The following is a 15205-nucleotide window of genomic DNA, read 5'->3' on the forward strand; positions in this document are numbered from 1 at the left end:
CATACACGAACGATAACCCAAATGATAGAACTATTCCACAAATGGTTTAGATGATAAGTAAACCATACAAATTTTATTAGGGCTATCCAACGTTTGATGTCTTGTAGTGGTACTTTGCTATAGTGGTGGTGGCCCGAGGGTCCCACCCCGCCCAGGCTATCCGCTTCCTCGTTACCTCGATCCAGGCGTACACTGTGCTGGTAGGCGCAAAAAGAATCACACTTTGTACCCATGAATGTACTGGGGACTCGGACTAGAGAGCCTGGATTGCACTGTGGGAATCCGTGAGTACCAGCACTGGATGGGCGGACGGAGTGGTTGCCGCAACTTGGCTGGCTGCAACTTCAGCCGAAAATACCGAGCATTGCGAAGCTGGGGTGCTACTATTCGCTTCACCTGGTTCGGAAACGCCGATACCAACACCTGGTCGAGATCGCGACCGGTTGATGTACTGGTGCGTGTAGTTAGGGTATATTCCTGCGGTGAGTTCTGCAACCGACCTACTCACCGGCCTCGGAGCTATCTCCTGCTTTAACGTTTTCCTTTATCCGGTTATCGATTTTAATTTGGGAAAGTTGCCAACTTCTATCTCCGAGTCAGCAACCCTTGCTCACTGGTGGGAGATCCACGTTGGCGGCCGTGCATAACATTATTTTCACCTTCTTGAGGAGAAAAATACTATCAGCGTCCGGTGAGTATTCTCGCTTCGATGCAGGCTGCATCGGCGGGCGTCGACGGGAGAAGGCCGGATGCAATGCGGAAATAGCTGTTGAAAGTCGGAGCGAGGTTTTCAACCAGTTGTTCAGCGGCTGAACAGGTGAGCTCGAGGCCGTAGAGCAGGTAACTGTCGCTGACTGCCCGTGCCACTTTAAACCGAATGTTGCGGTTGTTGTATCGGTGCTGCCTAGAGATTATCTGCACCAGGTTTAGCCTGCTACGACAGCTGAACTTGATGGCTTGAAAGTGAGGGTCAAATCAAAGCTTGCGGTCTATGAGGACTCCCAGGTCCTTTAATGATTTGCGCAGCGGGATGGCAGTGTTGTTGATTTTAGTCGGTGGTCCGGTTATTCGACGTTGAGAGGAGTAACATCCGAGACGGCAGCCTGTGCCCTCATCCGGGTGCGGGTCGTAGTTCGGCCGACGGAAACCACGAAGACGTCAGCGGAGTAGACGAAAATTAATACGTTGCGTGGAAGTCGATTGAAGACTCCGTTCATAGCGATCAAGAACAACGTCACAGCAATGACCGAGCCCTGGGGAACACCCGTTTCCTCGCTTAAAGGCCGCCAACTATGACGCAGAACCCCAACCGACGAATTGCTTAAGGACAAGGGGAGTCCACGTCCTGTTAAAGGCCTTCGAGATGTCGAGATACACTATCTCAATACAGCTGCCGTTGCTCGTGGCTTCCTGGAGGACGTCTCCAAGCGCCGCGAAGTATGTGGAAGTGCCATACCCCTGCCGAAATGCATGTAGTCGGTTGTCGAGAAGGCAGCCAGTCTCGAGGAACTGTTTTAGCCTACGATTGACCATCCTTTCCATCACTTTGGCCATGCAGCAGGTGAGTGCGATTAGACGGAATTTTGATACTTCGCGGGATGCTTGATTGGCTTTCGGGATGGGCACGACAAGGCTCTCCTTCCACCGGTCCGGAAACACACGATTCAGCCAAAGCTGGTTGTATAGCTCTTACAATTTGACCTTGCCTGGGAAGGGTCCGGGGGATTTGCCAGTCATTCGGCTTAGCGAAAAAAAGGCCCGTATTGCTAGGGTCCAGTGGTACGTTGAAATTGACGATGAAGGTAGAGCGGGGCTGTTCTCGGCGTTTAAAATCGTCGTCGTACTCGTTAATGGCGGAAAGACCAGCGAAGTACTTACCGAGTTCGTCCGCTACAATTTCAAGGTCGTCTACCTCGGAGCTATCGACTTGAAGATGCAGTGAAGCCATACCACGCTTGCCACTGAGGGTGTTAACCCGACTCCAAAGGTCAGCCTAGGACTGCGACTCTAGGAACTACTCCTCTGCGACTCTGCGACTGTCTAGGAAGCTGGATTGCTTTGCAATTCTCACTTCTTGGCGGCACTGGTTGTGGAGCTTGCGGTAGTTGATTCCAAATCGTTTTCATTCATCTTCAAGATGGATGTTTATGGTATACTTTAGTACAATAAAGGGCCACCCACATTAGATTCGGATCTGACGCGTTGCGGCAAAGTGACAGCTAAATCTATTCTCTAAATGTCACATTTACGTCAACGCAACGCAAACGGATCTAATGTGGGTGGCTCTTAAGGAAATTGAAAAAGCGCATGAGTTTCGTAGACCATTAGAAAAGATTTTCACAAAATGGGCTGATAAAATCGGGTCATACTGTATCAGCATTTTTTGTCATTCATGTAATTTTGTGGCGAATAAAATATTAAAATGAATCGACTGTAATTTCAGCTCAAATTTCATTATCCAATAGAATTTTAAAAATAATCAAACATTTGAAAAACGCATTACCAAGTTGACTGAATTTCTAAAATCCAACTAAGAATAGAACTCGACCCACCGGTTAACTTGAAATAAGCTATTCTAATATCTAGTTTTCAATCTGAATTGGTTGCCCTGAACAGGTATTCCAAGGTATTTTTTTCTGGACTCAATCCATCTGCTCGGAGCACTTTCAATTACAAGAAAGTATCTCCTAAATTGACTCTTTTTATCGAACCTTTCCAACCCGAAAGGCAGAGCTGTGCCACCAAACCTCTAACACACCCCCTCCCTTCCACTTGAGCAGACAGACCCACCGAAAGGGAACTGAAACCTTTCTGAAGAAGGTTCCTTAGAGTGTAAGTACCCCGAAAACTGAACAGTTGTCCAATTACAATTTGTCTTGCACCTGTCCACCGTCGGTCGTCAGTCGCTGGCACACTCCAAAAACACATCCCCCCCCCCCCCCCATCCGCTCCTGCTGCCAAAAACCAGACCCAGGCAGTCCGATATATGTAATATGCTAAACTGCAGTTTCGCGTCGCACCGTGTGTGTGCGCCGCGAAACGGCGCGACTCGACAGATAAAACTTCGTTAGAAAAAGGCAACCGAAGGAACTCGCAACAAACGAGCAAAACAATGAAAATAAAAGTTTCTCCCCCTTTCGCGGCTTGCTGCGTCAGGAGGAGGCATACAAAAAAAAACCTACCAACTCTGGAATCGACAGAGAGCATCAAACTCCTCACAAGTTGCTGGAAACTTTTTCGGCATTTGGACGAAGGTAAGCACAAAAAAAATGTATACCAAATGATTGCTAATTTTTATTAGGCCCCCTCCACCGCATGTGTGCGCTCGGGCTTTCGGGCTTCCATTTTTTGGTTGGGTTTTGAAGCCCAGAACTCCCGATCTAATTCGCGGTGCTTGGAAGGTTTTTTTTTTTGGATCCAAGTACTCCGAGTCGAAGGATAGCGAAAGAAATCGGAGTGAAATTTGGTCAAACTTTGAATGCACTTCTGGGAAAAATTGACTTATGAATCTGGACAATTTTGGTTTCATAAGACTCTTATGAATTCCATAAACGCGACTTATGAATGATGACCGTAGTACACATAGATTTTCAAAAACGTTGATAGACGTGAATGCAAAAATCGAACTCAATCATCTGAACGCTCAAGGTTCGAATCCAGTCTGCTTCATTGCATTTGTTTTAAGTTTGATAAGCTTAAAAATCATAAGTTGTTCTTATGGAATTCTTAAGTCTATTTGCCTCAGTGCAATTTATGGATATCTATTGGAATGAGAATCCCGATTTCTTGGTCCAGAATGATTCATTTTTACAATCAATTTCCCACCGTGCGCAGAACAAATTGTAACTCGCCACCTTGTTTATTGGATTATAGCCCCCTTCGGAAACCCCTTTCTAAAAGCTTCTTCTTGTGGGCTCTCTTCCAACATTCTGCTGATGATAGTGGCAGGTGGACGCACTCTGCATTCGTCCGGCACACAGACCGGACTCTTCTAACACCGACGACGACGACGACCACCACTTCCCAACCGGAATCGAACAGTACGAGTCTCATATGTTTTGATGAACACCGACCGGCTAACAACTGAACCAGACGCGCGTGCCGGATCAAAAAAAAAACACACACTCACACGGGGGAGGGGGAACTTAGAAACGGATCGCTCGGTCGACTGGCTGTGGCGCTTATCGGAATTGGCCCATCATCGTCGTGTCGTGGTTAGTAGCACGCGAACCGTCCAATCGTTCCGTTCCGATCCGAACCGAACCGATCCATGGTTGGCAAATTAGCCTAATGCCAATTAAAATGGGAAATTTCACAGAGGCCTCTCCACAACAAGGTGATCAGTTGCTTTGGGTTTTTATTTTTGGAGAATTAATGACGGCGACAGTTTCGCAGATCAGGTGTTATCAAGCATGATGTTTAGGTTTGCTTTTGTCTGTTTGTTTGTTTGTTTGTTTGCCGCTTCTGGCTGATTTCGGCTTTGCATAACAATCATTAAGGAGTTTGACATTTAATAAATTAACAAGGGGGATGTAGCTTCTGTAAACTTACCTTTTGAAGTATCCGGTATAGTAACTTGTACCATTGAAGTTTTGGACATCTGAAATGGAGGAGACAAATGAACAACCATTAATATTCGTTTTCGAGAGGATCAAAATTGGTGATTTGAATGGATTGGGCTATTTGCTTGGCTGTTTGAGAACTATTTTCAACATTTTCAAATGCAATCATTGTTACCGCTCATTGATCGACTGATCACCGATTTACAGGTTCTTGAATTACTGAGTCACGTTTTGAAATCTTCAAGTTGACGAAATATCGAAGCAACCTGCTAAGCTAATATTGCCATTGACGCCAACGTTGCCAGACCTACCGATTTGTTAGCTCCACAGCGATAAATAAGATTAGGGACAAAAATAACACCGATTATTATTATTATTATTTAGCTTTATTTAGGAGGCTTTCAGCCTTAGGCTGGTTCGCCTCCAAAAATAACACCGATTTTATGTTTTCCATACCAATAAATACCGATTTACTGTTGAGGACACTTTCCTCACAATCGTTGTTTCAAAGTGTTTATTGAAGATCATATGAACAAATTGTTCCAGGAACATTGAAGTTTCCAGATTGTTCAGATCTATTTTGGACAATATCTTCAAAAACGATTACATGCTATAAATATTACTTCACGTGATTGTGTAACAAAACAATTGTAAAGGCCCAATTGCAATGTGGGCGGAAGCGAAATGGAAACGGAAAGTTTGACAGTTGTTACAGATAACATCAAGATGCCTAACCGAAGTCGATTTGGTTCTAACTAGTTTTCAATCCGACAAGTAGCCTTAAGGTTCAATTTACTTTGATGCATTTTTTAAAAATTTAAAAGCAGTATTTTTCGACGCATTATTTTAGATTGCAAAAACCTCGCGTCATTTGTGTAAAATATCAAAAGGAATCGAATAGAGCGAGCTTTTTGCAATCTGAAATAACGCGTCGGAAAAAACTGCTTTTGAAATTTTACAGAAAGCATCAAAGTAAATTGAACCTTAAGGGCTGAACACAATGGTAGCGGCATAGCGGCAAGCGCATATTTTCCAATACACTGAAATCCGTTTGACAACCCACAATGAGCGCGTTGCGGGCATTGTAATAAAACTCGTTTTTTTCAACATTTTGGAAAAACGCGGTGCGGTTGAACGACAACCTGAGAAGTGCTTAATGTTTTCAGATGTATTTTTTTGTAATTTTGGAATAACCCAAGGGGTATTCAATAGATTGATGCAAAATTTGAAATTTTCGCTCCACAGTGTTCAAACGGTTTCAAATCGGGTCCTGATTAGCCTCCGAAAATTTAAACTCATTTGATAAGAAACTGACTTGGCACAAACCATTTGAAATTAATGTGGAAATTACTATGGGAAAACAAAACTTTTTGTTCATTGTCTTCTAGCCTGTTGACATATTGTACTGTTAAAAAATTCTATATCTATTCTTATGGGAATTTTGTATCAGCTACAACTTTGCAGAAAATCGTTTTTCAGCCAAATGTAAAATTAAATAGTTATTAATTGGTTAAGAGATTGATAACCTAATGGCAAGATTGAGCAACTGTATTGTGGGCAACACTGTATTCTGCAGTGTGACATAGAAGCCATGATTTTTGTCCTCTATACTACGCGCCATAAACCCCAATGTTGCCTGCTGAACAGTTGATTGATAATAATCATAAGACATCAGTGACTTGAATCATTAATAATTTTTGTTCCTTACATTTGATCGAAAAGTGGTCTTCAGCCAAGTTGTAGCTGAGAAAGTTTTTAACAAGTTCAGCTATCATATTTTAAAGTAGAGTGAACTGGTGAATTTTGTGATCGATATGAATGATATCCATAGTAATTCCCATATAAACTTCAAATGGTTTGTGCCAAGTCAGTTTCTCACTAAATGAGTTCAAATTTTAAGAGGCTAATAAAGGCTCAATTTGGAACCGTTTGAGCACTGTGAAGTGAAAATTTCAAAGTTTGCATCAGTCTAGTATTCAATCTGTGCCAAGCGTTTTGAGAGTGCCGAAAGCTGTGCCGGTCATTCTGACGTAGGCCGAAGTGTATCAATCAAGGTGTCAATATCCCATGAGTCTGGCAACCATGAAGTTAGACTTTTGTGATTGTGTTTACATTTTCAATTTATCTAATGCTTAATGCATGACCATGGTTCATGGCAAATATTAAGCTTCATTCTTATTATAAAGAGAGCGGATTGGGCAGTGGAAGAGAAACTGGAAGCAATACAACAATACGGAAACGGAACGGTGGACGAAATTTTCACCAGCACAATGTTCACTCCCACCCTTGAAACAACATCCTCGAAACAGTTCTCATCAACTCAGAACTCCGCAACCTCGAAGACATCAACCAAGTCTGTCGTATCGTAAATTGTGATGCCACCCAATTACACACGTTCAAGCCTATCAAGTTCACGATCCTTTGCAGATGTAATGCTTTCCACAAGGTACCACCAATCAAAACCAATGGCCAATGTACCACCAGTAAAAGCCATCAAATGTCCCCCCACTTCATATCTGTCATACCTCGAAAATGGTGCACGATCCAGATAAACTTCGCATCTGCAGTTCAACTGTACCCTGTGGTTGTTCATCTGCACTCCCATGGGATCTTGCCGAACAGAAAATTACTAAGGCTCTGAACCATTTGGTGGATTATTTTAACTTTTGGTTAAAATTTGACAGATGGAAAGTTATCGATTAACCCTGCTATATTATTTCTGACAGACAAGAAGTTAAAGTTTGACAACCGTGGCTGAGATCTGCTCGAAAACCGCTCGATCGGTAACACCAGCGTTGCCAGATTGTTTTAAAGTTTATCGGTATTTATTATTTTAATTTATTTTATATTTTAGCTGTTTTAAAAGCGAAAATTTTAATGTTTGGACTGTGATTGGAAAATTCTGAAAGAAAACTCTGGGGAATATTTGAATTAGCTTCAGAAGGAACATCCAGAGAAAGAAGAAAGAAGCTCTTCTGGACGACATTTGAGGAAAGTTCTAAGAAAAGTCGGAGGAACATCCGGGAAGTACCAAGACAAGAACTGAGAAACTTCTAGTGAATATTCAAAGAAACCATCGGAAAAAAATCGGATGTCACATCCAAAGGAAGCTAGAAAAGTTTTGGAAAATGGAGTTAAATTCCAAAAGTAGCCAGTTCTAGGGAAAGCCAGAAGAAATTCGGAAAAACCTTCCAATAAAAGTCGGAAGCCTATGGCTTATGGACACACTTCCAGAAGAAGATGGAAGAAACTTCCTGAAGACGCTGACAGACACTTCATAAGGTAGATTGCAAGAAACTTCTGGGGAAATTCGGAAGCCGAACAGTCGAAAGAAACAAGGATATAATTCCGGAAGAAAGAGTTTTCTGGGGGATGTTCTAATGATCCAGCAATTTTTTCTGATATTAAAAAAACATCCGTGAAGATCCCGCAATGCCCCTGAAGTTTTCGGAACATTCTTGAAATGCACTTAGGAATATTCCATAATTCCACGGAATTCCTTAAAAGTTCTTGTAATTTTATTGAAGTTAATGAGGCTGTTTTAGAGTTCTCTGATCATCCTCCAAGTTCTCACAATTTTCCTGATTATAATGAGGCTACCTGAATATCTATTATCATCTTTGAAGGTATCTGGACTTTCTTGAAGATTACGAAATTTCTTAGGTGCTCTCAAAATTTTCTTGAATTTATTGTATCATTAGCATTGAATATCTCTGATCTTTCCAATTTTGAAAATGTTAATTCTTGGCACTGCCATTCAAAAGCACGGAACTTCCCATTAAATGTTCTCAAAGTGTTCTAATGTTCATGTAACTTCCCGAGTTTCTAGGAAATCCTTTAAATTAATTGATCTGTCCTGATGTTCACGGAGCTTCCCTAAAGTTCTCTCAATTCTCTGAAACAAATGAAACTTTTCTGAAAACCATTAAATTTCCCTGAAATTCTTTGAACTTGTAAAGTTTCCAAAATATTTCTGATGTTTTCGTAAGACTTTCCTGAAATTTTCGGGTTTTAGAATTTGAACAGAAGTTAATGAAACTATTTTGAATTTATCGGAACTTACTCAAAAGTCTAGACTTTTCTGAAATTTCAGAACTTCGTAAAAGATCCTGCAGGTAGAATCCTTAATAAAAATCTGGAAACATCCCTGAAGTTCAGGGAAAGTTGAAAAAAAAACTCGTGTGAGAAGACGGAAGAACTATTCGAGCGATGGCTGCAGAAGCTTCCAAGGGAAGTTGAAATAAGTTTTCGCGAGGAATCGAAAGGTAAATTATGGTGTAAGGTGGAAGAAAATCCAGGCGAAAGTTAGAAGAAATTCAAGAAGTAAAAAATGAACAAAACTTTTTGGAAGTTAAATAATGTTTAAAAAGTATTTCGTGATTCCCTAGGAATAACCGGAAAGAGCCATCGACAGTTTCTCGATTCATGGGTAGCCAAAAACGGTCAATATATGGAAACATTAGTCAAAAGAGTATCAAATATATGACATTATCGAAGATAATTTTTGTAAAGAATTTTGAGGGCTCCGAAATTTTAGGTTATTCACAAAAATACAAGTCTCTCAAAGTAATGTTCTCCTAAATTCGAGCACGGGTAGGCAATAATAATTTTGACCATTTAAAAAAAATGGTATAAATCGGTATACAATTTCAAAAATCGGTTTTCCGAGGAATCTTATCTGTATATCGGTATCTAGTTCGAAAATCGGTATAAATACCGATAAATCGGTATATCTGGCAACGCTGTGTAACACAGGGATTTTCGAACATAAGAAATAACTTTCGAAATGTCATTTTTACCCACGAGTTAAATTTAACTCGGTTCACAGCCTAAGTCAGTGTTGTCATGTGTCATGCACTTTCGATATTGAGCAAGGTAGGCCAAGGTTATTGATGGGATGTACTAACGGAATAAAATGTGATTGCATTTTTGATTGCATTGATCTATTCCTATAAATCCTATAAAGTTTCACTAAGGCAATCGTTCAGACCTGATGGAATATTTGGGGTTAATACGTATCGACATCGCCCAATAACTACTGGGACTTGTATGGAAATCCCTATAAAGTCCTGTGGATTTCCCATCGAAGTCCATACCAATTGAAACCAATGACTGGCAATGATACCTAAGGAAAAAAACGTAGGAGAAAACGATCAAATTTTCATCCCGGAAGACCCTTGACAAGACCAGGATTCAAACCTCCGCAGCTGGCACAATATTGTCGTCGTTCGCCGATCGCATTCCACACCGTATCGTCGTATTGGACGATCTTACAGGCAGTTGACCAACTGTTGCTAGAGGGACCCCATTTTGGCCATCTCAACTGTCGTATCGACCCTCTCGACCGACCATGGTGTGGAAGAACTCTGTTGGCGTAAAGCTATTCTGGACGGAACCTCAACCGCTGGGATTTTCGCTACGAATCGAATGAGATAAACTTAGTTTCATGGTGCAGACAGGTGCAGGCAACACTCACAGCATTTTTCCTTGGAATCCGAACCCAATGTGACGTCCAATGGAGTAAACAAAGAAGTCATCCTTGGTAAAACGTCAACTCTCGACAGTGATGCCGTTTTATATTATGTCGATTGTATCCTGCTTCCAACGTTTGTCCTAAAGCGTCGAATAGTGTGCCATGCTGTGTTTCGGTACAGTGTGCATAGTTGATTACCCCTTGCCGCATGAATTAATAGCTTTTTCATTCTATTAATCATGGAGCTGTGTGATATCTTTGCAAAGTACACGTTTATCGGAAATTGTATACTTTATCATGATTTTCGTCGTTTCTTGCACTTTCAATCAGTTGGAGATCTTCAAACTAGCTAATCGTCATGAAGTCATACGGTTATTTGAATAATCTCTGATTCAGCTGACACAGTGAGGAAATATGTGAGGGATTATCTGATTGATAATAGTTGATCAGTAGAAGGTCTTCTGAATAATTGGTCAATCTTGTAAAAATATCCAAGGGGCTTTGAAATTCTCCAAAGCTCAGTGATCGTCTCTGAATTTACATTGACTTTTTGGGATTTGGGAGCTCTATGAAGAAGTACCATGAACCGTGGGGAAATATCGAGAGCCCCCTTATGAAATTGTTATGGTTAGTTTGCTTAACGACGTGCTCCGGGTATCATGCAAACCATTTGTGGAATAGTTCTATCATTTGGGCTATCATTCGTCTATGGTATTTTTTTTATTGGGGCTTCGCAGAAGAATTATGAATATTAGGAAAACTGCGAGAGCTTAAGCAAAGTTTCATGAATATTGGGGAAGTCCAGAGAATTGGGAAAGTTCAATGATCTTCAAGATAATATTCAGACAACTTTGTACATTTCAGAAAATTGTTGAAAACTCCATCGAAGATCTAGAGTAGTTTTAGGAGAACTTCAGAGTAGTTTTTGACAAGAACTTAGTTCTGAGGAGAACTTCAGAGTAGTTCTGAGAAGAACTTCAGAGTAGTTTTGAGGAGAAGTTCAAAGTAATTCTGAAGAGAGCTTCAGAGTAGTTCTGAGGAGAAGTTCAAAGTAGTTCTGAGGAGAACATCAGAGTAGTTCTGTAGAGAGTTTCAGAGTAGTTCTGAGGAGAACTTCAGAGTAGTTCTGACGAGAACTTAGTTCTGAGGAGAACTTCAGAGTAGTTCTGAGAAGAACTTCAGAGTAGTTTTGAGGAGAAGTTCAAAGTAATTCTGAAGAGAGCTTCAGAGTAGTTCTGAGGAGAAGTTCAACGTAGTTCTGAGGAGAACATCAGAGTAGTTCTGTGGAGGGTTTCAGAGTAGTTCTGAGGAGAACTTGAGAATAGTTCTGAGGATACCTCCAGAGTAGTTCTGAAGAGAATTTCAGGGAATTTCTGAGAACTCCAGAGAAAATTTTTGGAAAGTTTGTTAAACTCCCCGGGAGCACACGGGACATGTCTAGTCAGCGTGGTCATCAGTATGTACTTAATATGGCCACCAATGTTCTTTTTTTAATTCTCATGTAGTTCGATGTGTCGCATGAGGGTGTTGGTTCAAGAAGAATCTAACCACTTCCTTGGGGGTACCCAGAACATGTCCGGGTTATAGATACTATAGATTCCATAGATAAGCGGAGGCACAAAAAGTTTTTTTGGCAGCCATGAAAAATAAATGATCTGACTGGCATCCGTAAAAAAAGTTCATGCCATCATAGAGCTCTTCGTTGTGCAGTTTTATTTTGATTCGTGCGCAAAAGTTCAAAATGAAGTGCAAAGCAAATCTTTGCAACAATGAATCGAGGAATGGTTTGCTTTATCTTTCCTTCTTCCGTTGTCCGCGAAATAAATCGGAATGTGGAGTGTGGAAAGCGTTTTAGGCTCATAATATTACAATGCTTGTCCCTCAAACAACACCATGATGCTCGTTTGGCTACACAAACTGACAGTTCGTTTGGCTACATTATACTTTGCCTCCGCTTATTTATGGAATCTATAGTATCTATAGTCCGGATGCGGCCAACATTTTTCTGACTACTTACTAACTACCTTGGATGATTATTTGGTTCACGTCTTGAAGTTACTGGTTAATTCAAGGGGTAATCAACTCTGCACACTATGCCTTAACGCATCAAGGCACACTGATCGGCTGGTTAGGGCACAGAATATAATATAAAACGGCATCACTGTTTTTTGCTGACAGTTTTGCTATAGTTACTAAGGTTTCGCACTTTGATGACGGTCGCTGATCTTCGCTTCAGGATGAATTTAATAAATCCATCGGACTAGACGATCAGATTCCGGAATAGAAGTTTAAACCTATAGGACTTTGCTCGAATCTCTCCTGCAGCCAGTACTTCGTCTAATTCCCTATACGAATTGTTAAAGTGTGGTGATAAATAGCAGTGCCGAGATCATAACCAGCAACATCAATAACTAGGTTACCCTCAGGGTAGTCCACTTTTGCAACCAACGTGAGTGCAATAGTTGCTTGGCGTTTGTTTTCTGTAGCAACAATATCGATTTACATGGGACAATTCCACAGGCACGGTGGCCAGATACATGGCGTCATACAAATCATCCTCCTCGGGTGAGCAATCTCCACCGGTAGCTCACCCTGTTTAAGTAATCAGGATTCGTTCAATAAATATTATGCTACCTTATTGTGCAGTCTTCGACATATTAGATAGGCTTTCTTTAAACATTGTTTTATGTTTTATTCATCAAAAAATACAGGTATAACTCAATATAACGTAACTGTTTCTATTGACTTCCATCGTCGATATCTCATAAATAACAATTCAATTATTCAAATTGGAATGAACAATAGATGGAGGATTGTCTCATGTCTCCGATGGTGTTATTACTTTGCTTGATTTCATATAGTTAGCTAGAAATCAGCGATGGAAATCAAAAGCGACAATTACATTATATAGAGGTATATCTGAATACATTTCACAACCTAAACCCGATCTTTAACCCCTTCGAACCTTCTCGAGGTAATCGATATTTTTTTCCGAAATCTCCGTTAATCTTTATGTAGCCGTCCTCCGCTTGCAGCCGATTGAACAGTTCCACCTCCCCCTCGCAGTTGTTATCACTGTCGTACTGTTCCATAATCAACACTACGGATAAAGAACCACATCCAGCTTGCCGGAATCCATCCGACGGAGTATAGCCATAGAGGTAACTCTAAGACCAGAAGGTCCCGAAGAAACATGTTCAACTTTTTGGCTCAGCTCTGGTACTATCTTCGGTCCCAAGCTAATCGATTCACCCCTCGAAACATAGGAAAATCCACGAACCCCTCATTTTATCAGTCAAACTTTCATAGCGAATCAAAACAAACATAGTGTAGTACTACAATATCGACTAGAATGGGGCACGTTAATCGATTTGCTTGGGACCAATAGGCTAGTCAAGTAGTGAGCCAATTTAAAATCGTTAGTTTCAAATTGATTGTTGCTACAATCAGTCTTCTTGGAAAATATTTGGTTTAGTTTACTAATTCTGGTGAATTTTCCGTACTGCAGCAGTGATTTTAGGCTGTACACATCAATTTATGTGATAAAAATTCTTCGTTTTCTTGCACAATCACAAATAAACAAACACAAAAGTACACTCGTGGGATACTTGATTGGTACGCTTCGGGCAGCGTTTGGCATAGCTTTCGGCACAGCTAAAACTATCGGCACGGATTGAGGTGTGCGGAGTTGATTACCCCTTGGATCATAGTCTAAATCTTATCAGATTTTACGCAGCCGGTATTTAACCTACAATGATTACTTTCATTGGAAATGTACAAGAAATGTTTGAAAATGTCAGTAGTTCAACTAGCCGTTGGAGTGTTGTTAATGAATATTTGGGAGTAACGTTAAAAGGACATCCCGATACAAGATGGTCGTCAAAACGAAAAGCAGTTTCATCTCTATAAAGATCATTTCACAGATCTGACAACATATAACAGTGTCCCGTACACCGTGGCTCAAGTTTTTTGAAAACAAGGTGTTTTTTAATTTCTTTGCCTTCTCGATCGATGGGAGAGAATACTCAATAATATTAACAAAATAAACGAAACATTGTAATCAAGAACCGTCACCATAGACGTGGCAATTAAACTTATCAGAGGCTAACTGCCATTGAAGTTGTTCACAACATTACGTGCTGTTTGACTGTTTGAATATACCAGAGGAACTCAGACCAGCAGTTCACTTATAGATCTAAATTACGAAATGTAGGTTCTAGAGTGGGCTCATGAGAAAGAGGCAGTAATTCAGACCCCATTCGCACCCTTAATTCAAATAATTATGCAACTCAAACAAAACAAACTGCATAAGTTTATTCATCATCCTCTATAGTCGGTCTCCAACAATGTTCCCCACCGGTTCCATCTCTTTCCGGCCGCTGATAGACCGTTGCTTTTCACAGTACGATAGGCTAGGTTTCTGGTCTGCTTTTAAGGGCATTATAAAACCCTAAAACATAGGACTTTTATCATCCTATGAACATAAATCACCAACATTTCGCACACCCGCCACTTCCCGCGTCATCCTCAATTAGATTTATCCTTGCGATTTCAAACCAAAACATTCAAGGTGTCAGAAATACCGGGTTGCCGGGATAGGCATTTTACAAACAATCACAGCTTGCTCTATGACCGGCACACTTGCGGCACACTGACAAAATAGATGATCCATGATTGGTGTGCGGAGTGACCTACCCCTTGTGAACACCCCTCTTTTAGTTGGTTTGTGCGTACGGAATGATGTATCTATTTTGTTTTTGCCATTTTCCATTCAGTTGTCAAAATTGCGTCGAAGCAAGAGAAACAGCGTATCAAAATTTTGCTCGCTCATAAACGAAATCTAAATTATTGCCATGCAGATTTCTTACGTCAAAAATTTGATTGCGTTATAATGAACGATGAAATATACGCCAAGGTGGATTTCAAGCAGCTCCCAGGTCAAGACTTTACACGGCTACCGGTTCAAGATAAGTTTATTCAGAAAAGGTTGTCAAAGCTTTCGAAAAAATACTTGGTATGGCAGGCAATTTGCACCTGTGGGCTGAAAAGCGAATCATTTGTGCCAACTGGCATTGTCAACCAAGATATTTATTAAAATAAATGTTTGCAAAAACGATCAACCCTCCGAACTCGCCGGAGCTGCACTCAATTGAAAAATATTGGTCAATCG

General features: G+C 40.9%; 1 protein-coding gene across 2 annotated transcripts in view; it reads right to left on the reverse strand.

Moving 5' to 3' along the window:
- The window catches only part of Imp (IGF-II mRNA-binding protein), a 268323-nt gene that overhangs the window by 249452 nt on the left and 3666 nt on the right, over positions 1 to 15205 (reverse strand). For both annotated transcript variants that reach the window (XM_065227322.1, XM_065227311.1), the window contains exon 2: positions 4552 to 4600. In XM_065227322.1, coding sequence (XP_065083394.1) covers positions 4552 to 4600 — 49 coding nt within the window. The remainder of the gene's footprint in view (positions 1 to 4551; positions 4601 to 15205) is intronic.

Source organism: Ochlerotatus camptorhynchus, unplaced genomic scaffold (genome assembly GCF_037179485.1).
Source record: "Ochlerotatus camptorhynchus isolate MF236.1 unplaced genomic scaffold, CSIRO-AGI_Acam_v1.1 ptg000022l, whole genome shotgun sequence".
Taxonomy (NCBI): Eukaryota; Metazoa; Arthropoda; class Insecta; order Diptera; family Culicidae; genus Ochlerotatus; species Ochlerotatus camptorhynchus.